Below are 23,581 nucleotides of genomic sequence, written 5' to 3'. Positions count from 1 at the left end.
GGTTATAATCCAATACTATGTTATTTATTTTGCCAATAAAACTGTTCTAGCTTTAGACATTAGGAGATCTTTCAAATTGACCCCTGTGTCCCTTTGACATACTCTATCATTATTATTATTATTATTTTTAGAATCTCTTGGTTTTCTGGCACTATAAGATGCTGTAGGCTCCTCTTACACATTTCTTGCCCTAGTCCTAGGCCAGCTATTTCTCCAAGAGCCCTGGTTTATTTATTTATTTATTGTTTGTTTGTTTGTTTTGGAGAGTCGAAATCATGTCTGGGTGTTTCTGGGTATTGGGTATGCTTGCTTGCAAAAGGTTGTTATTTCCTCTATGACCTGTCAGTGAACGGACCTGAGAAAGGTATATACTTACAGTAACCCATGGATGCCTAATCCATGCATGCATATAGATATGCACGTCTATCATTTCATCTTTGTCAGTCTCTATATCAAGCACTAAGCATGAGTTTATACTTACATCATTGGTTCTAATCCAGTACCACGTGGTTCATTCTAGTCTTTTCTTCTTGCTTGTTTGTAACCTCCCTGTTTAATAGTAAGAAACCTTGCTTCCACCATCTGCTGTCAGTTTACTTGTTGCTTATCTCTAGTAGACATGTAAAATAGTTTCAGAATTGTTAATCTGTAACTTGTGAAAGACAGTTTTACCTACTAGAGTACAACATTTATGTACAGTTCTTTCTGTCTTTACTTTTACAGTTTTTAGTCAAAATACCATTTTCCAAAGTTAGATCAGTTCTTTTTCCCCAACCCTTCAGTGAGGTTGTGCCATACATTTGTAATACAATCAGACTATTTTGTCACAGTCTCCATTTCATCTTATACATCCCTTGCCCTTTTGGCTGATTTATAAAATTTGTAAGTATTAAGGCTCACTCTGTGCTGTAAAGTTTTATGAGTTTTCACAAATGCAGAGTGTCATGTATCCACCGCCATAGTACCATACAGATTAGTTCCACCACCCTTAAAGCCTCTCTGCTTACAATCTTTTGAGAGTTCCCAGGGGATCTCTTTCAGACTGATATCTCAGCTTGATCTTTCATTGGAAAAAAAACATAAGCTTTGAGTCTTTTATTTCAGGCAGTGGTTCTCAGTCTCAGTTGAACACAAGAACTATCTAGAAACCTTTACAAAATACTGATGCCTGATCCTACCTCAAGGTCCTGACTTAATTGATCCCACCTGGTTTAGTTGGTCGGGGTGTAGGTCTGGGTACTAGGACTTTGAAAACCTCCCCAGATGCTCAGGGTGTGCAGCAAAGGTTTAGAACCACTCTGGAATCCTCTAAAAATGCAAATAATTAATTGCTACATTTACACCACTTTGGGGAATATAATAAATCAATATGTAAGTTTTGTTAATAAGTAATGTAGCAAGGATGAATTTCACACACTAAATAATCTTGTGCAAAAACGTATCTATTTTTTATCTCTAATTGAACTCAAAATGAACCTCAACTTCTCCTGATGACAGCAAATTTAATTTTGACAAGTCAAGGTTACTCAATTACTTTTAGTTTAAAACTCCATTCTTTGGGAGAAAATAGTTGAATTCAGCTTTCCTCTTTCCCTTATCTGTTCATCTTTTCCCTGGGATGACCTAGGCTTGGGTCCAGGTAATCTCAGATGGCAACAGCATCAGGGAAGGCACATCTATCCTAGATGCTTTTGATGATCCCCATACGGAGAATTATGGTCCTGCTTCCTGTGGAGAATGTTGGGAGGGAAGTACTGCAGAGCAGAAATGGTTTTAGGGCAGATCTCAGAGAGAGCACCCCTAAGGGCTTCCACTTCCATCTCTGTCAGCAGCCAGTGAACGTGGAGAAAGTCTGCAAGGTTCTCAGGTTAGCTGGAGAGGGGCACAGAAGGTAGTTGCAGATTCAGAGCAGGTGGCCTACCAGAGTCCAAAACCTTGGGCCAAAGGACCCCACAACAGACACTTGGGAGTGAATGTAAGCCAGTGGCTGAGTGGAGAAGGCCACTGGATCCCAGAGGATCAGTAGCACCTGAGAGTATGGAGGGGATGGTTATGCCAGCCTGGAACATGGCCAGATGCCCTTAGAGAACATCATGTGGGATTCCCAAACCCATCTGAGGCTTCCTTAGTATCTTCTGGGGATTTAACCTCTGTATGGCCAAGGAGCTGAGCCCTATCTTTACATCTAAACTATCATTCATCCTTTCCAGCTACTCCCTTCAGTAGAAAGAGGGCATGGATAAAAAACTAAATCACATTATTATTCCTTCCTCTCCTCTTCCTTGCATCATGAACTCTGTGTGTACTACTGCCCTCTAGCTTGGCTAATGACATGTAGTGCCAGTATTTTAGAATTAAAACATCATCTTCATCAACACCACCAACAACACTTTTCTCTGTCAAGAATATAGCTCCCTTCAAATAATGGGCTTGGGTTTCCAAACTGTTGCTTCTTTTGAGTATTTGCTAAGAATCCATTTAGAGATTCAGTCTCTATCTTCTAGCTATCTGCCTTCTGTTCAAAGCAGTGAAAGGCACTGAACAAAGTGGTGAAGAACTTGAGGCAAGAACAATGTGGCAAGGAAAAATCTCTATAGATGTCTCAGAACAATACCGCTCTACTGTCCTGTTGTGATGTGATATGGGACCAAATAAATACTCCAAATAAATTTCAGTTTGGAGATAGATGGATTTGGAAGGCAGATTTCCGTGCAAGCAGAAATAAAGGCCAATAAGATGTATCTACATGTAAAGAACCAGAGATCTTTCCACACGTGCAGTAGGAAAAGCTGAACATTTATTTGATTCTTGGCTAAAGCTCCAGATCACAGGCAGTCAAGACCTCAGGGTGTAAAAACGGAATATTGATATTTAATCTGTATTTATTCCAGGAAGATTTCACTGCCAAGGTAACAGTTGGTGAGAGCTGTCCAAAGGGACTTTAGTCAAAGTCTGTTAGATTAAAACAAACAAACAAACAAATATGAATTAAAGTGATTAAAGAATAAATCCACTGGAAAAAGAGATTATTAACTATTTGTTCAGATTCCACAGATGAGTAACTCTATCTTTTGTTTTGTCCTCAGCTGGAAAGGCAACTCATCATGCAGAGTGAAATGAGGGAAAGACAAATGGCCATGCAGATAGCATGGTCTCGGGAATTCCTCAAATATTTTGGAACTTTTTTTGGCCTTGCAGCCATCTCTTTAACAGCTGGGTATGTTTGCTATTGAACAATTTCTTCAGTCATTTACTTCTTTTTGTCTTTTCCATTACCATTTTATTATGGCCAGGATAAGACTGGTCCAAATAGTGTATATAAGCAAAGTAACCTGTTATACCTTAGTCCTTGGGGGTAACTCTGTGAAAGCAAGACAGTAACATTTAATTTAGTTTCTTAGGGTTGCTTCTGTCTTTTTCTCTATGTTATAAGTTAGAGACAGCACCCACTTGACACCAAGATAGAAGGCTTATACATGTTTATCTTCACAATCCCTTAGTGGTATATACCAATCCCTACCCATTTTAAAAACAAGGAACTGAGCTTCAAAGTCAAGTAAAGATGAACAAGTCACAGACTTTTGCTTTTGAGAACTGCAGCATCTGGTTAGGGTTATTGGGTAAGGAAATCCTATTTCCATAGAATTATCAAATGAATTAGGTAACTTTGAATGAAAAGACATTCTTCCAAAAAGGTAATTTTTTTCTATAAGTATACAGGTATGTATTTACAGGTTATTTCTTGATACTTTTTTTTTTCATTCTTGAAACAGAGCAATTAAAAAAAAGAAGCCAGCTTTTCTGGTCCCTATTGTTCCATTAAGCTTTATCCTCACCTACCAGTATGACTTGGGCTATGGAACCCTTCTAGAAAGAATGAAAGGTAAGTATTTAATAAGCTACAGTTTCTATTTGCTGATTTATTTTCCATTTCAGTGATCCCTGCTTTAGGAACCCTTGACTTGTAAAGATTCTGACAAGACTCTCTCTCTGAACTTCCAATGACCAACATTTCTGCTCTCTTTCACACAATGGTGTGCTGGAGCCAGCTCATATCAGCTCACAAGAACCAATCACTACATTTTCAGAGATTGTGTAAGCTGGTTGTTAAACATAGTCATTTAATTTATGAAAACTTATATTAACTTGTAATTAAATTATATCAAGTTAATATTAAATTGTGTTTAAAACAAAGGTAATAAATGGAACTCATCTGTTTCTAAATATTTATTTAGAAATATTTTTATCCATATTCTTTGATTATTTATATCTATTGTATCTATGTGATAGAAATGCACGTATAATATACAGACAAAATAGAGCTACAGTCCAATTTCAGTGACATCCCATTAGTAGCCTGAAGTTGGTCTTGGTGGGAGTATTTACACAATGGAAATATGCAGTTGCCAAATCAAGGCTTGACTTCTTATTTTGTTGATTGTCTAGACCAGGGGTTGGCAATTGATGGCCTGCAGACTGGCCACCTGTTTTCAAAAGTAAAGTTTCATTGGGACCTATCCATGCTCACTCATTTATGTGTTGTCTGTGGCTACCTTCCCATTACCATGAAACAGAATCATGAAACAGAAACATAAGAGCCCACAAGCCTATAATATTTACTGTCTGGTCCTTTAAGAACATTTGCCAACCTATGGTCTAGATTTTAAAAATTGATGAAGAAATTGGTAATGGAGATTAAGCTTAAAAGTGTGCTTTGTTTGTAACTATTATATTGTCAATAGCATAAAAGTTGGTGAAATAGTCTTCTAATATTTAAAAACTATTATCCAGTTCAGCTAAAAAGTTGTTCACCTCATTCTCAAATAAGTGAAGTTCTGACATTTGTGTCCTACTCAGTGTAAATGAAAACACCAATCACCATCTATTATACTCTATCATCAACTGCAACATAGGCTGGCTATGGATTCAGGTGTTCCATAAAAATTAATGAAAGCATTCTGTAAGAATCAATTTGCTATGTAGAATTTTATAATTAAGAGTTTTGCACATTTTATTATACATATCTTTATGTATAATAAACATGCATAATAAACATATATATAATACATTTATATACATTTTATTTTCAGAGAACTGGTTGGTAAATACTCACCAGCACACTGCTGCTGTCTCTGCCCTGGAATTTGACACAGCTGGCACAGAAATTGAATAGAAAATTTTTGTGAGAATTTCCTGTTTAAAAAAAATTAGAATTCATCAGAAAACTTATCACATTAGAAAACTTAAATTATGCTTTTTTTGCATGTTAATAGTGATAACCCTAAAATATATAATACCTGTTGGACTGAGTTTATCATCAGCCATTCTATAAACACATGATGAGAATTTACCAACTAGAAGGAAGGCTGTCTCACATGGAAAACATCTAGTCTGTCATCAATGGCCAACCTAATTACATATAATTTTATAATGATTTTTACTTGCTATTTGAGATAGAGGTAAATAAAAAGAAGGTATTTATAAATGATTGAAATGCTCTTATAATTTGAAAACTATGGCCTGTTCTGTTGGGTTTGAAGTACAATTAATAGTATGTTAGAAGAAGGCCAGGTGCAGTGGCTCACACCTGATGCCAGCACTTTGGGAGGTGAAGGCAGGCAGATCACTTGAGTTCAAGATCAGCCTGTTCAACACGGTGAAAACCTGTCTTTACAAAAAATACAAAAAATTAGCCAGTGCACACAACCTGTAGTCCCAGCTACTCAGGAGGCTGAGGCACAAAAATCACTTGAATCCAGGAGGCAGAGGCTGCAGTGAGCTGAGATTGTGCCACTGCACTCTAGCCTAGGCGACAGAGCTTGACGCTGTCTCAAAAAAATAAAATAGGGTGTTAAAAGAGGAGTACTCACAGAAAGTCTTATCTTTTATTCCCAAGGAAAACTTATCAAATGTAAACATGTATTGTAATACAATTTTTTTAAATGTGCTAACTAGTCTTCAACAATGAAAGCTAGCAAATGTCATTGGGCCCAAGAAATTAATGCATTTTATAGCTCTTTGAAAGAGGAATTGTTTATAAAGATGTGTATATGTGTATGTATACAGACTAAATAACATTTAACATTATTTTGAGTATTTACAAGTAATGTCAGGTTGAAGATGAGCTTTTCTCAAAAATTAGAATTTGTAGTAAACTTTACTTTCTCTCTTGTGTCTTATATTAAAGGGCAATAGGAAAGACTACATGTGGGTTCTCCACCACAAATCCCTCCAAACAGAATTAATACTAATCCTGACTTTGGTTCAAGGGAAAAAATTACTTATCTTGATGTTCTTTCTCTTCTACATCTCCTGATTTATTTATGGGTTTTCAGAATTTATCACTATATTTCCTCTGGGAAGTGTATTACTTCTCCTGAGGAAAATGTTTAAGTGTGAGATTGGGGACATGGCTTATACAGTGTTAGAGCCTTTTAGGGGCTATAGCAATCAGGCTTTGTCACAAATTGCTGAATGATCCCTTTGTCACCTTATGTATTTCTGTACTTTATTTAAGGTGAAGCTGAGGACATACTGGAAACAGAGAAGAGTAAATTGCAGCTGCCAAGAGGAATGATCACTTTTGAAAGCATTGAAAAAGCCAGAAAGGAACAGAGTAAATTCTTCATAGACAAATGAAATCATGTTTACCAATCAAATCTCAAAGCACAGAATTATTAACTTGAATCATGGTTTTTACAGTTTTTAAAATGCTCAAGATTTTGATATTATAGATTTTATTTTAAAATATTAAAATGCAAGATGAGTTTGAGCTATTTTAAAATAAAATTTATAACATTCAACACAAAATCATGGAGGTGCTCTAACTTTCAGATTTTCTCTCTTTCTGTGTGCTTTACAAATATCTAAGTGTAAAATTAATAAATTGTTTTGAATTCCTGGAAGCAAATGCCCAGCTGCTCTCACTTTCCTGGTCACACATACTTTCCATACCACAGTCCATTTCCACAGATGCTTCGATATTTTGTGTTTTTCAACTGTGTCCTGCCCCCATATAACAGAAAACAGTATTGACTAATATATATACTGCATTTATATATGACTGTCCCTATTCTGAGTGTTTTGTACATATTCTTTTTTTTTTTTTTTTTGAGATGGAGTTTCACTCTTGTTACCCAGGTGGAGTGCAATGGCGTGATCTCTGCTCACTACAACCTCCGTCTCCTGGGTTCAGGCAATTCTCCTGCCCCAGCCTCCTGAGTAGCTGGGATTACAGGCACGCGCCACCGTGCCCAGCTAATTTTTTGTATTTTTAGTAGAGATGGAGTTTCACCATGTTGACCAGGATGGTTTCGATCTGTTGACCTCGTGATCCACCCGCCTCGGCCTCCCAAAGTGCTGGGATTACAGGCTTGAGCCACCATGCCTGGCCATGTACATATTCTTGTAATCATCCCAATAATTTCATGGGGCAGGAATTGTTTTATAAATGTAGAAACTGAGGCACAGATAAACAGCTTGAATAGAGACAGGAGCATGCAAGCCAAATCCAAGAAGTTGCTTTAGGTCATCCAATTTGACTGGGCCAAAGCCATACTTGGCCAGAGCTTGGATTTGAACAAGTGTGGCTCCAGTGGTTGTGCTCTAAAAGGCCTTGGCAAGGTTAGGTCTTAACTCCTGCTTAACATGAAAAGAAAAGCTGTAAAAGGGAAAAGGTAACAACATTCAAATAATGACTCAGGGCATAGTTACTAGAGAGGTGGAAACGAGAGAGATGGATTTGGATGACTGCCTTTTTATTTAGACTCACTGAGAAAACTCCCCATAAAATACTCCTATGTGTAAGTATTCCTCCAGATGTAAACCCTACATATAATATGCTCATTCCAAAGAGATTTATCGATACTACTATGTTTCAGGCAATGTTGTAGACACTAGAGCTACGTAAGTGAATCAGTAGACAATGTCTTATATCCTGGGCAGAGGAATATGTTCTAGTGAAGGGTGGGAGAATTGGGGGGAGCAACAAATTAACATGGAGATAAACAAGATCATTTCTATTCATGACAAATTCTTCAGTGGAAATGAAACAGTGATAAGAGAATGATTGGAATAATGAGGTGGTGCTTCTTTAGATCGGGACTGCAGACACTGGCTCTCTGCAGAGGTGACATTTGAACTAAGGCATGACATGGCCAAATAATAGAAAAAAGCTCAGGAAGAATAATAGAGGAGTAAATCTAAAGGTAGGAACAAGCATGAATATTATGTGGTCCCTACCTTCAAGGAGCTGACAACGTATCAACATGTGGTTTGTTATAATTTTAGTTGTAGAGAACCTTGAGCCAAGTCTTGAAGAATGCATAGAAGTTCTCCAGGAAGGCAAGTGTTGAAGAGGAAGGGTGCCCCAGGCAGGAGAAGCAGCTTGAATGAAGGTAGGACCATGCAAGCTAAATCCAAAGAGTTGCTGCAGGTCATTCAATTTGGCTGCAGTTCCTCATATGGGGGACTTTTTAGTAATGATCCTGGTCGTAGCATAATTCAATTCCTGAAGGGCTTTGGATGTAACAGCAAGGAGTGTGGACTCTTTCCTGAGAGTGATAGCAGTGAAAGAATGGAAAATGGGATTTTACCCAGATTAGTAGATTAGAAGGGAAAGATCAAAATGAGGAGCTGCAATGATCCAGCTGAGTGCTGACCAGGGGCCTGAATTAAGGCCACAGCCTTGGGAATGGACTCAAGATTGTGAAAAGAGACAGTAGCAATACCCAGAAACCACTTTGTGGTCACAGAGCAGGAGAAGCTGTTTTCCCTGCATTTTTAATCCATATGGATTATGTAAGGCCCCTAGAGAACATGGGAAAGAAGCAGTATTGGGAGGAATACTCAGGGACTCATGAATGCCGAAGAACCAGTGCTGATTGTAGGTCACACCAGAATCTGGAATTATATTTCTTTCCTCATAATTCAATCATGATATTCAAATGTTCCTGACATAGTCTAGCCAGGACTCACCAGGAATGGGTTTGAGGCCTCTGCAAGGGCTGATCGGATCAAGACCTTGTATGGGATTTTCATTACTGTGCAACATAGCCAGTCCCTGGGCCCCCTTAAGAACACCAAGATGTTCATTTGTATTGGCTTCTTCCTCTGGCACTGACAGTTTATTAATAATTCCATCTCAGTAGAGGCCCTGCTGAGAAACATATACACACACTTACACTCATACTTTCGTTTGCTCCCAATTGTATAGGAGGCAAAAATTAAATTGGACCTGTTAAATAATGACCATGCAGTGCAATTATATTGTAACATTTTTCAGTTTATAATTGCTGATTATCTGAAGATTTTCCTCTCTCATTATTACAGTGCCCTTTTGTTGAAAGGAAAAATATTTCTGTTGTGATGCTCCTGAATTATTTATTTATCACTTTTGTTAATTACTCATTTATACTTATGATTAAGCCCTAATTACAAACTAGACATCTGACATTTCCAAATACTGAAACTTATATGGTCTTCTATAAGAAGCTAGCTTATAATCATCAAAAACTTTTATGATATTGCAAGAAGAATGAGGAAATAAATATGAGAAAATATATTAGGAGAAGGATAAGAAACAGGTTTCATTATGAACAAAGATTTAGAGATAAAAATCATGGTAACCTCACTCAATCTCTTTGTCAATTATTAGGAACAAAGTTGGAGGAAAACTTAACATGCAATGTGTTTGTGTTCTTCCCAAGACATTCTTGGCCCAGCCAAAGCAATACAGGGACTGCTAAGTATATGTGGAGTCTGTTAGAGTTAAGGGATATAAATATGGATCCAGAGATTCTCTGCAACAGAATGACTGTTCTTGACAATCACTGTCAAATAGTAAAAATGCAGTTTATGACACTGTATTACCTAAGTGTTTTGAATGTTTCATATTCACATTTACATGAGAGAATTGTTTTTCCAGTTAAAAAGATCAAAGTCTAAAATTACAAATGATTCAAGTTTATATGGTGTTCTACCAATCAGAATTTGTGTTTAGGGGTTGAAGTTTCCTTTATGGTGTGTTGCTTATTGCACTTTGTAAAGACTTTGTGAGAAAGATCCCATGATGCAAGGTAGTTTTAATGACAAATAGTAAAATTATAATCAAGGGTGTTCAAGAGGAAGGGAAGACCCTTAGAAATAGTCTAAGCCATTACCTTATACTTGAAAAAATTGAGGACTTTTGTGATTGACCTAAATTTTTACATCTAGTAGTGGTAGTTACATTAAAACCTTGGTATTTGGTATCCCTGGCAGGATTCTTTTCAATGCAACATGCTGCCTGATCAAGAAAAAAATAGTGTGTGTCAAAGTTTAAATTATAATTTAAAAATTATCACACATATTCAGTCTCAGAGCCATATAAAGTGTCCTAGGGTGGGGTTAGAAGGGGATTGGTTAGAAGAAAATTGAGAAGGAACAGACTCAGATTACAAAAATAATCTATGACCAATATAATCTAAATATGAGCCATCTGAAATTGATAATATATTTTGTAGACTGCCACAGTTTTAATATATGAATATTCAAGTGTAATATTGTAGAAACACAAGCCAGAACCTCGGTACTTTTGCTGCCCTACCATTCTGGGAAACGAATAAACTGTTACTGAGAAAATGTAATTAAATAAAGCCCATGGTTCAGGGATTGTGGTGTCTCTTGACCTTGGAGGGTGTCTGTTTTGTGAGAGGATTGGAAATGCTCTCTTAGATTTGGCCTTGTAGATGCCCACAGGAGATTTCAGGAAGTACCTTGCCTACCATCAGCTGTCTGCTTTCTGCTTTCAGAAAGCAGTTTCTAGTATTTTCTTCAAAATACTGGCTATTTAGCATCTCCACTGATTGTTCTAATAACTTTTGGTCAGTCCTGGTACTTATGATATCTGGAGTAGTATCTGGGCTACAGATGTACTAAGAGACACAGGCTGAATGGAAGGAGGGGAAGTGAGAAAAGTCTAGAAAATAAGAAAATGGGCAAGGAAAAATAGGATGGAGCTGACTCAACTGCCTCTAACAGTAGACAGCCCAAGAATGCCTGTCAGGGTTCGGCTCCTGGCTTTGTTGCGGGAGCTGAACCCACCAACACAATCCAAAGACCAAAGCCACCAATGAGATTCCCTCATAGGACAGTTTATTTTGCTGTGCTGACTTGTTCCTGTGGTTACTCAGATGACAGAAGTGTGGCCGGGGCAGCACATATTTATCATGACCACTGAATAAAAGCAGTGGAAACTGTATCCCACTGATAAGAACTCAGTGGCATCACTAAGTCTGAGGTTTGGAAAATTTTTGGCTCAAAATTTCTCAGTCTACAAGTGTCAAGGATTGAAGGATGGAGGGTTAGCCTCAGTTTATTTATTTATTTTTTCTTGAAGGACTTCATCTGTGGTCAGCAGCACTCCATGGGTGTTTTCTTCTCTGCACTTGAGGTGGAGGTAAATCCTGACCTTGTGTTGGTTTAGGCATGCTATTTGGTGTTAGGAGAACAGAGTCCATGGTGTAGGAATGGCCAGAAATCTAGGACTATAGCTTGATGAAGATTTCAAAAAATTGTAAGGAAGTAAATGGCCATTGAATGTATGTGAAAGTCAATGGGTTAGAGAGTGGTAGAAATTGAAGTGTGATAAGGGAGACCTGGGAAAGTCTATCAGGATAATGTTAGAATAATATGATCAGCCTTTGGAAAATACTAGTGACTGTTTTTCCTTCTCTTCCCACCATTCCCACACCATTAATTTACTGCTGATAAACATTTGACTTAACTTGAAGGTAACACCAACTTATCCACTAAGGTGATTTTGAAGAAAGATGAGCTAAGAACCCAAGATGGGTTCTGAGGCACTTCACAGTTTCACATCTTAAAATGCTTCAAAGAAAACTTGGTCTCTGAAATGTTTTTCTTTTAATCTTCAAAGAAATCAGAATTTTGGAAGCAGACCCACTGATGCTACCTATTTCAAACTAGTGATAATAAAAAGACACCTGGGGTTGGAATAAAGTCATTGCAGTTGGATAATGTAGAACATGAGGATTCTTTATACTATTTTGTTTACTTTGTATGTATTTGAAATTTTCATAATAAAGTTTTTCATAATGATTTTTAAAAGCAGAAGTACTTTCTAAATCAGATCAGCAAAATTGATCTTGCTAGACTTTTGAAACTACATGCATTTTTAAAAGATAATGAAAACTTTATTGTTGAGTGAAATAATACAATATGCATAAGAATACATTCAATAGGTTTAAAAACATGGCAGAAGTTGAGAGATTGATATCATCGAGGTAGTGGATTAGGAGATATAAGCCTTCAATCCTCCCTGCAACATGCATATGTGCATGTGCGTGCACGCACACACACACACACACACGAATATAGACAGCTATTTACACAAACCACTATAGCCCTAAGACAGCTCAAGGGCCGTTAAAGAATCTGCAGCAACACAGCAGAGCAAAATAAAATGGAAACTATCCACATAGAAAGGATCACTGGTGAGATTTGTATACCTGAGATTCCAGAAGCCAGGAACAAAGAAGGAAGACATGCTTTTGGTGTTAGCCAAATTAACCACTGTGGTCCCCAGCAGCATTCTCTGCAGAGGACACCAGCATCTTTTGTTACTAAGGTACCCAACAGCCATTCTTACCACTCTCAGAGAGGAAGACATAGCTGCACTCCCTGTCTGCCACCTGTTTTAACACTGTATGCCCCAACTCCCAAGCTGCAGCTGCCTTTCAAGTGCCCACACTCTAGAGCTGTGTTCTGTGGCTTAACTGCCCTGCCCACATCTTAGACACTTGACCCATTGCTACAGCAAGCTAGTTCACATTCTGAACTTCAGAGTGCCACAGTCTCTCTAAGCATGCCTGTGCTCCAGGCTCAACTGCCGTAGAGAGCTAGATCTTACCCCAACTCCCAAGTACTATTACTCTGTGTACACGTACTGTGCTACCATTCTCAGCTTCTCAGCTGTTTCACAAGCACATGTGCAACACATACAATTATCAATGCAGCAGAGAGGGTACCTGCCCCCTGGGCACCGGTGCCACTACTGCTCTAGAGCCCAGAGCAATAGTGCCTGCATGTGTGCCTATGCTTTAGGACTAACCTCTGTGGTTGCTCCATGGGTGCCACTCATCAGATACCAGAGCCACCATTACTGCAAAAGAGCCTGAAAGCTGGTCCCAGTTCCAAGTGGGACCTGCCCAAGTCACAACTTCCTTGGCAGGAGAAAAAACATTTGGAGGACCATAGCAGCCATTGTCATAAAAACCCTAACGACCCTCACTGCTACTGTGGACATTCACAGCATTAGCTGCTGAGGATTCTGTAGTCTTCAACAATACTTACCTCAGCTGACAGAACTACATGGTTACTAACAAGGAGCTGCACTCCATCCATCCAAAGCCTTTACTTCTCCCTATTGAGGAAGGCATTTCCACATTGAAACTAGCCCAAATGTCTGAAAGAGGTAACTGCTTCAACAAATGTGTAGACATCAATGCAATGCAATAATAAACATTTAAAAAAAAAAAAAACAAAAAGACATATCACCACCAAGAGAACACAGTAGTTTTTCAGTTTCTGCCCCTAGAGAAATGGGACTATATGAACTTTCTGACAAAGAATTCAAAATATTTGTTTCAAGCAAGCTCAGTGAACTTAAATAAAATACAAACAATTCAATGGAATCAAAAAATAATAAACAAAATGAGAAATTTAATAAAGCAATTGAAATTATTTAAAAAAACAGAAATAGAAATCTGGACCTGAAAAATACAATGAAAAATGAAAAAGTCAATAGAAAGCATCAACAGGGAATTGATTAATCAGAAGAAACAATCTGTGAACTTGAAGACAGGGTATTTAAAAATATACAGTCAGAAGAGTAAAAAGAATGGAAAGGAATAGAGAAAGCATACAGGATTTATGGGACAGCATCAAAAAAGCAAATATCCAAATTATAGGAATTTAAGAAAAAGAAGAAACAGAAGGATTATTTTTAAAATAATAGCTGAAAACTATCCAACTAAGTAAAGATGTAAATTCCCAGGAACAAAATGAAAGGTCTCTAATCAGATACAATCCAAATAAGACTACATCAAGACATATTATAACCAAACTGTCAAACATCGAAGACAAAGAGATAATTCTGAAAGCTGTAAAATAAAAGAATAAAACACTTATAAGAGAGTCCCAAAGGTTCGCAGAGAGTTTCTCAGCAGAGTTCTTACAGGCCAGGAGAGAGTGGGATGATATTTCCAAAGTGCTAATGAAAAATCTGCCTACCAAGAACACTGTACCTGACAAAGCGGTCCTTCTGAAATGAAGAAAAACTAAAGACTTTCCCAGCCAAACAGAAGCTGAAGAAGTTCATCACTACCAGACCTGTCTTTTTTTGTTTTTTGTTTTTGAAACAGAGTTTTCTTTTGTTGCCCAGGCTAGAGTGTAATGGCGCCATCTTGGCTCACTGAGGCCTCCACCTATTGGGAGGGTTCAAGCTATTCTCATGCCTCAGCCTCCCAAGTCACTGGGATTACAGGTGTGAAGCACCAGACCCAGCCAAGACGTATCTTATAAGAAATGTTAAAGGAAGTTTTTTAAGCTAAAAGTAACATAAAAACATGAAAGTATAATACTCACTGGTAAAAGTAAGCGCATAGTCAAATTCAGAATATTATGATACTGTAAAAGTGATGTGTATTCCCTCCGGCTCTAATTTTTTGGAGGACTTTGAGAAATATCGGCATTAATTCTTCTTTGAAAGTTTGGTAGAATTCAGCTGTATGGCCATCTGGTCCTGAGCTTTTATTTGTTGAGAGATTTTAAATCACTATTTCAATTTCTTTGTTAATTATCTGTTCAGGCTTTCTACTGCTTCCTGATTCAATCTTGGTAGGTTGTATTTTTCTAGGAATTTATTCATTTCCTCCAGATTATCAATTTATTTGGCATATAATTATTCATAATTAGTCCATTATGATCCTTCTTTATTTCTGAGGTATCTGTTCTACTGTCTCCAATTTTATTTTTGATTTTATATATTTGAGCCCTCTCTTTTGTTTTCTTAGTCTAGTTAAGAGTTTGTCAGTTTTGCTTACTTAAAACACTCTTAGGCTGGGCATAGTGGCTCACGCCTATAATCCCTGCACTTTGGGAGGCTGAGGCGAGTGGATCACCTAAGGTCAGGAGTTTGATACCAGCCTGGCCAACATGGTGAAACCTTACCTCTACTACAAATACAAAAATTAGCCAGGCATGGTGTCTTGTGCCTGTAACTACTTGGGAGGCTGAGGCACAAGAATCACTTGAACCTGTGAGGTGGAGGTTACAGTGAGTCAAGATCGTGCCACTGCACTCCAGACTGGATGACAGAATGAGACTCTGTCTCAAAAAATAAAAACAAAACAAAACCCCCCCAAAAACCCTCTTAGTTTTATTGATTTTTTCTGTTTCTTTTTTTTTTTAATTTTTTTTTCATTATTTCTTTCCTTCTTCTAAGTTGGGTTTAGTTTTTTCTTCTTTTTCTAGTTGCTTGAGTTGTAATATTGGGTAACTTATTTGGGATCTTTCTTCTTTTTAAATGTAGGCATTTATTGTTGTTATATAAACTTCCCTTTGAAAACTGCTTTTGCTGCATTCCATAGGTATTGGTATATTGTGTTTACAGTGTTATTTGTCTCAAAATATTTTGTAATTTCCTTTTTTGGTTTCTGTTTTGACACATTTGTTGTTCAAGAGCATGTTGTTTAATTTCCTCATCTTTTTCCTGTTATTGATATAAGTTTCATACTATCTTGGTCAGAAATAATATTTGATGTGATTTTGATCTTAAATTTATTATGACTTGCTTTATGCCATACCAAATGGTCTATCCTGGAGAATGTGCACTAGAGAAAAATGTATATCCTGCTGTTGGATAAAATGTTCTGTATATATCTGTTAGGCCCCTTTTGTCTACAGTGCAATTCAGTTCCAATATTTCCTTACTAATTTTCTGATTCTTTGATCTGTCTGTTGTTGAGAGTGGAGTATTGAAGTTCTCTATCATTGTTGTATTGCTGTCTATTTCCTTCTTCACCTCCATTAGTACTTTATTATATAGACGCTTCAGTATAGCGTGCATATATATTTACAATTTTTATGTTCTCTTGATGGATTGAGCCATTTATCATTATATAATAACCTTGTTTCTTTTTACAATTTTCAACTTAAAGTCTATTTTATCTGACATAAGTGTAACCAATCCTACTCTCTTTGGTTACTATTCACATAAAATACCTTCTTCCATGCCTTCAATATCAGGATATGTGTGCTCTTTTTATAATTTAATTTTTTATTGGTACATAACAGACATACATATTTTGGGGGCACATGTAATAATTTAACACATTCATAATTTGTAAAGAGATTAGTATAATTGGGATATCCATCACAAGTATTTGTCTTTTCTTTATGCAAGAAGTGTTGTAATTATTCTCCTCTAATCATTATGAAATATAAAAAAGATCTATAAAGTCACCCTACTGACCTATTAAACACTAGGTCTTATTTCTTCTATCAAACTGTGTATTTGTACATGTTAATGAATCTCTTCTCATCTCTCCTCCACCTACCCTTCATAGAAAACTTCTTTGTTAATTCTGTGTATACAGACAAACAAACACACACACACACAGTTTTGTTAAATATTGTGAAATTCTTCTCCAAAAGGGTCGTACAATTTTGCATTCCCACCAGCCCACTGGCATATCAGTGTCTCTCCCACACTTCATCAACGGTGTATTAAGTTAAAAATTTTTTGCTATTCTAATGAGTCAGAAATGTTATCTTAGTGTGGTTTTAGATTGCATTTCCCTTCTTATAAGTACACCTGAGCATTTTTTCACATGTTCACAGACCAATTTATGTCTTTTGCAACTTGCCTATTTGTGTCTTTTACCCATTTTTTCTCTAGAATTTTGGTATTTTTCCCTCTCAATTTTTAAAAGGTCTTTGTATGTTAGAACTATTATATATATTTGTGGCAAATATTTTCTTTCAATTTAATACCATCTTTTGACTTGTTACAATGTGTGTGTGCTTTCTATCTTTTACTAGTACCAACTGCTTTAATTATATGGGCTTTAAAATATGGTGTAATATCTGGTAGGGTCAGTTCTCTCTCAGAGTATTTCTTTCTCAGTATAGCCCAACTATGTTTTATTTTTTTAAGACAGAGTCCCACTCTGTTGCCCAAGCTGGAGTGCAGTGGTACAATCATAGCTCACTGCAGGCTCAACCTTCTGCGTTCAAGTGATCTATCCCAGCTTTTTTTTTTTTGAGATGGAATCCTGCTCTGCCATCCAGGCTGGAGTGCAACAGTGTGATCTCAGCTCACTGAAACCTCCATCTCCTGGGTTCAAGTGATTCTCCTGCCTCAGTCTCCTAGGCTATATGTGTTCTTAAAGCTAAAGCATGTCTTGTGTAAGCTGCACATAGTTGGATCTTGGTTTTTATCCATTCAGCCACTCTATGTATTTTGATTGGAGAATTTAATCCATTTACATTCAAAGTAATTATTGAAAGATAAGGACTTACTAACTATTGCCATTTTGTTAATTGCTTTCTGGTTGTTGTTTTTTTTTTTTTTTTTTTTTTTTGAGACGGAGTTTCACTCTTGTTACCCAGGCTGGAGTGCGATGGGGCGATCTCGGCTCACCGCAACCTCCACCTCCTGGGTTCAGGCAATTCTCCAGCCTCAGCCTCCCAAGTGGCTGGGATTACAGGCACGCGCCACCGTGCCCAGCTAATTTTTTTTTTTTTTTTTTTTTTTTGTATTTTTAGCAGAGACGGGGTTTCACTATGTTGACCAGGATGGTCTCAATCTCTTGACCTCGTGATCCACCCGCTTCAGCCTCCCAAAGTGCTGGGATTACAGGCGTGAGCCACTGCGCCCGGCCTCTGGTTGTTTTATAGATCCTCTTTTTGTTGTTTACCTTTGTGATTTTATGATTTCCTGTAGTGCTAAGTTTTGATTCCTTTCTCTTTAGCAGTTGTTATCTGCTATTGTCTTTTGTTTTCTGGTTACTGTGAGGCTTACGTAAAACATCTTATAAGTCTATTTTATGTTGATAGCAACTTAATTTCAAACCCATACAACAACTCTGGACTTTAAGTTTCCTCATTTGTATTTTTGATTTCACAATTTATGTATTTTTAAATTATGTATTTCTTAATCAGTTCAACCATTGTGGAAGACAGTGTGGCAATTCCTCAAGGATCTAGAACCAGAAATACCATTTGACACAGCAGTCCAATTACTGGGTATATGCCCAAAAGATTATAAATCCTTCTATTATAAAGACACATGCACATGTATGTTTATTGCAGCACTGTTCACAATAGCAACGACTTGGAACCAACCCAAATGCCCATCAATGATAGACTGGATAAAGAAAATGTTGCACATAGACACCATGGAATACTATGCAACCATAAAAAGGATGCGTTTATGTCCTTTGTAGGGACATGAATGAAGCTGGCAATTATCATTCTGAGCAAACTAATACAAGAACAGAAAACCAAACACCACGTGTTCTCACTCATAAGTGAGTGAGAGGTAGGGGAACACCACACACTGGGGCCTGTTGTGGGGTGGGAAGCTAGGGGAGGGATAGCATTAGGAGAAATACTAATGTAGATGATGGGTTCATGGGTGCAACAAACCACCATGGCAAGTGTATACCTATGTAACAAACCTGCACATTCTGCACATGTATGCCAGAACTTAAAGTATAATAAAAAAAATCATAGAAATAAAAACAATAGATAAATAATAAAGAAGAAAGTCCTAAAGATGTTATATGCACATATATATATATAATATATATAAATGATAAGTATATACTCAAATACAGATTTACAAATATATACTCAAAAATTATATATTTCTTATTATTTTTGACTTTTGACTTTTAACTTTCATACTAAAGATACACATGACTTACAGAGCACCATAGTAATATTAGAGCATTTTGAATTTGACTACATATTTACTTTTACCAATGAGTTTTATACTTTCTTATGTCTTTCATCTTAGTAACTAGTGTCCTTTTATTTCCACTTGAAGAACTCCCTTAACCATTTCTTGTAAGGCAGGTGTAATGGTAATGAATTTTCTCAACTTCTTTTGTTTGTCTGGAATAGACTGTTTCTCCTTCATTTGTAAAAGATAGCTTTGTTGAGTTTAGTATTCTCACCTCAACATTTTTTTTCTTTCAACACTTTGAATATGTGATGTCATCTGTCCTGACCTGCAAGGTTTCTGCTGAGAAATTTGCTGATAGTCTAATGGGAATCCCCTTAGATGTGATTTGATGCTGTTATCTTGCTGCTTTTGAAATTCTCTCTTTGTCTTTAACTTTTTAATTATAATGCACCTTGGAGGCAACCTATTTGAGATCATTCTGTTTGGGAACTTTGGAGCTTCTTGGATCTGGATGTTCATATCTCTTCCAAAACTTGGAAGTTTTCAGCAATTATTTTATTATATAAGCTTTCTGCACTTATATTTGTCTCTTCTCTCTGTAGAACTCCCATAATGCAAAAGTTTGTTTGCTTAATAATGTCCCATACATCCCATAGGCTATTTCACACTTTCTTGTTTTTTCCCCTTCTGATTGGGTAATTTACTAAGACCTATCTTCAAATGCAGAGATTCTTTCTTGTGCTTGATCTAGTCTGCTGTTGAAGCTCTCTATTGTATTTTTTATTTTATTCACTCAATTCTTCAGCTCCAGATTTCTGTTTTGTGCTTTATTGAATTTCTCATTAAGATTATGAATTGCTTTCCTGATTTTGTGGAATTGTCTCTCCATATTCTCTCAGATCTTTCTGAGTTTCCTTAAGATTATTATTTTTAATTCCTTTTTAGGCAACTCCTAAGCTTCCTTTTCTTTGGGGTCAGTTAGTGGCACCTTGTCTTTTGTGGGTGTCACGTTTCTTGCTTTTTAATGTTTCTTATGTCCCTGAAATTATGTCTGTGCCTCTAGTGAAATAGCACCTCTTCCAAACTTTAGAGAGTGGCATTAGTAGGGAAAGACTTTTACTCTGGAAGGCAGGGCATAGCATTGCCCAGCTAAAGGTTAGGATCCAGAAAGAGGGTACAGCTGCAATTTGAGAAACAGAGCCAATAGGGTGTGGGAGGCTAGGGGAGGGATAGCTATTGCAACTTAGGCCCCAGGACATGAGGATTAGTCAAGATTCTGGACCCAAGGATAGTGGGGCATGGCAGTATCCCAGAATCTGTGAAGCCAGGTGTGACAGCAGCAAGGACCTTGGAATAGCAGAGGGTAGCTGTTACTTGGGCCCTGGAAGGAAGGGACAGTACAGCAATAATTCTATTTCTTGGGGATGGGTGTGTCTCAGCAGCTCATACTGTAATGGGCTAGTTCAGTTCCAGGTAAGCAGGGTACTACAGTTATTCAACCTGTAGGGTGGGATGTCCAAGCTCAGTCAGTGTTTTGTTTATCTAAGATGTAAGGTACCATGTCATCTTATCCCTGAGATGTGCAACTGATTTGGCTTGGCCATGACACTGATTTCCAAGAGGCAGGGTGCTGCTTTGATTCAGGAAAAGAGGTACATGACTGCTCTGAGCAGCCAAGGAACCAATTCTTGAGGAGGCAGAGTGCCATTTCAGCTCAGGCCTTAAGGGGGCAAGGGCAAGAGCAACTCAGAGGGGTTGGTGGAGCATCTCCATTGCAGTTTGGCCCCAAGAAATAGAATGTAGCAGTGGCTCAGCTTGTGGATGGTGTACAACCATGTGGAGGTGGTTCAACAGCAACAAAGCTGGAAGGATGGAACTGTGCTGTGGCCACCTACCCCCAGAACAGGACACATTCTAACAGTGTTTCTGATTTCAAATGCAGTTGCCACGTGGGCCGCAGCAGTGAGTCACCTCCTCTCTGGGAAGTGTAGTTGTGTGGATTCTAGGGAGTTTTCTCAGCTGGGCTTAGTGCCTGTGAGAACTGCAGGGGTCACCAGAGGTAAGGACTGTAGGTGCCCAAGGTGGTGATGGGGGCTGCTGTGGTCTTCCTTGCTTTTTCCCTGCAAGGAGAATTTCCTCCTGGTTCCAACTGATCCTGACATGGGGATAGGGTGGTGAAGCTGACGTGTTTCCTTCTGTTGTCTATGTGGCCATCCTGATATCTGTACACTACAGAGTTTCTAATACACATTTAATGTATTCTAACACCCTCCTTTAGTTATTTTTATCAAAAAGTAGTTGCTTACTTATTGTTTGGCTATCTTTGGGAGGAAGGTGGTGAGTATTGGGAGCTTCTAGTTAGGTTATCTTACTGATATCATAAAATAGGGGATTTCAAATGCTTTCACCAAAAATAAATAATAAATATATTAGACTATGAATACATTAATCAACCTGATTTGATCATTTCATAATGTTTGCATGCATCAAATCATCACATTGTACTGTATATGTATATATATACAATAAATATATATGTAATTATTATTTGTCAACTCAATAAAATAAATTTTTTAAAGAAATAGAGTCACCGAATGGATTAAAAAGACCCAACTCTATGTATGCTCTCTGCAAGAGACTTGCTTCTCCTTTAAGAATACACATAGATTGAAAGTGAAAGGTTGTAAAAAGATATTTCATGCAAAAGAAATCAGTGGTAGCTATGCTTAAATCAGATAAAACAGACACTGTCAAAAACTAAATTGAGACAAAGAAGGTCTTTATATAATGAGATAAAAGATCAATTCATGAAGAAAATATAATGTAAATACATATGCATTCAACATCAGAGAATCTATTTATAACACAAATATTAAAAGATCAGAAGAGATAGATTGCAATATAATAATAGCAGAAGACTTTAGATGATTTTTGTATTGCTGAAAGTGAGATACTAGATAGAAAACAAGGAAACTTGAACTACACATTGGGTCAAATGAACCTAATGGACATATACAGACCATTCCATTTAACAGCAGCAGAATACAGATTCTTTTCTTGCACACACAAAACATTTTTCATGCTAGATCATGTGTTATGCTACAAAACAAGTCCTAACAAAATGTAAGAAAATTGAAATCATATCAATTATTTTTTGATACCACAATGTCATGAAACTAGAAATCAAATTGTTGATTTGGAGGAGGAATTGCAGAAAATGCAAAAATATGTAGAATTAGACACCCTAATCCTAAACAATGGGTCAAAGAAGAAACTTTTCCACAAAAAGGAAGTTAAAAAATATATTGAAGATAGAAACACAACATACCAAAACTTACAGGATGCAGCAAAAGCAATTCTTTTTTTTAAGCCAAACTGTATCCAGTTTTATTAAAGATACTTTTCATAAACAATCATGGTATTTCAGGCAGGACATGGGCAGACAGTCATTAACACTATACAACAACTTTCAAACTCCCTTCTTCAATGGACTACCAAAAATCAGAAAGCCACTATAAAACCCGATGAAGTCTTCATCTTATGTGCTGAACAGGGAAAGCTTAGAGTGAGTATTGACATTTCACATTTAACGTGTTGTTTAACAACTTTTCATAAGCCAAACCTGACTTTCAGGAAGTGGAAAAAATGGCAGAATTTATATGAAGATCCACAATCTAGAAATGGAACTGCCACCCTTTTGACAGGTGCCATCTCAGTGGCATCACTGGAAACTCCAGATTGCCTGACACACTGTTAACCAATAATTGGGGGTCAGTCAGGTCCCAACAGATGTCAGAGTTTAAGGGAGTTAAGTGTGTGCTGAAAGATGGAAGGGAGAAGAGGACATAAAAATGAATTTGTTTTTCCATACTACAAGGCTTTTGTGTGCCAAGGTGGCCATGTATGTCTAAGTCAGGAAATCACTCCTCCTGGGAGCCAAAAGGAAGTCTCTCAAAACTAGAAGGGAAAGGTGTTTTCCCCACATCATCCAGCTTCAGAGACATTCTATGAGTGACATATGCCCCTTCCCCAAAAACAACAATGAAGTGTTCTGTGTGCTAACAACATAACTTTTAAAAAAGTAGAACAAAATTCTGCATTTTAATAAAACTTGATTTAAAAAAAACAGTATTTCAAACTGTACAGTCACCAGAAGTACACAGTTATAAAAAATGCACACACTTCACTTAGCATCTCCAGCACCTTCAGCTTTCTGTGCCTGGTCTGTTTTGGCATCTCCATTTTCTGCCGTTATACCCCTCCTTGCCAGCAGCAGCTTTTCCCTTTTTCCCTTTGAGAACCTTCTCTCCCTTCTTTGCAGGGTCCTTTTTAGGCTTGGGATCTGGCTTTGTAGGACCAGGTTTAGCTGACAACCTCGCAGATCTTCTCTGTGGTTCTTCCTTCACTTTGACTTTATATCCTTTATCATCCCCTTCATACTTTCTCTAGCGCATGGTGGCGGTGGCGATAGTGGTGAGAAGTAGGCGCTTGAGCACAGGATGCAGTGGCACGTGGGCTTTGGTCAGTCCTTAGGTTGTTCTCACCTCTTCTTCTTCAGCAAAAGCAATTCTAAGAAGAAAGTTTATAACAATAAAGGCTTGCATTAAG

General features: G+C 37.4%; 1 protein-coding gene across 7 annotated transcripts in view; it reads left to right on the top strand.

Annotated features, from left to right (window-relative positions):
* PLGRKT (plasminogen receptor with a C-terminal lysine) overlaps positions 1-6,905 on the top strand; it is a 281,104-nt gene extending 274,199 nt beyond the window's left edge. For all 7 annotated transcript variants that reach the window (XM_035305199.3, XM_078368535.1, XM_003731976.6 and 4 more), the window contains 3 exons: positions 3,087-3,217; positions 3,774-3,883; positions 6,518-6,905. In XM_035305199.3, coding sequence (XP_035161090.1) covers positions 3,087-3,217; positions 3,774-3,883; positions 6,518-6,639 — 363 coding nt within the window. In that variant the 3' untranslated portion in view covers positions 6,640-6,905. The remainder of the gene's footprint in view (positions 1-3,086; positions 3,218-3,773; positions 3,884-6,517) is intronic.
* The last annotated feature ends 16,676 nt before the right edge of the window (positions 6,906-23,581 follow it).

The sequence above is a fragment of the Callithrix jacchus genome, chromosome 1 (assembly GCF_049354715.1).
Source record: "Callithrix jacchus isolate 240 chromosome 1, calJac240_pri, whole genome shotgun sequence".
In the NCBI taxonomy this organism is placed as follows: Eukaryota; Metazoa; Chordata; class Mammalia; order Primates; family Cebidae; genus Callithrix; species Callithrix jacchus.
The sequence above is the reverse complement of the archived record's forward strand: the minus strand, read 5'-3'. Positions and strand labels throughout refer to the sequence as shown.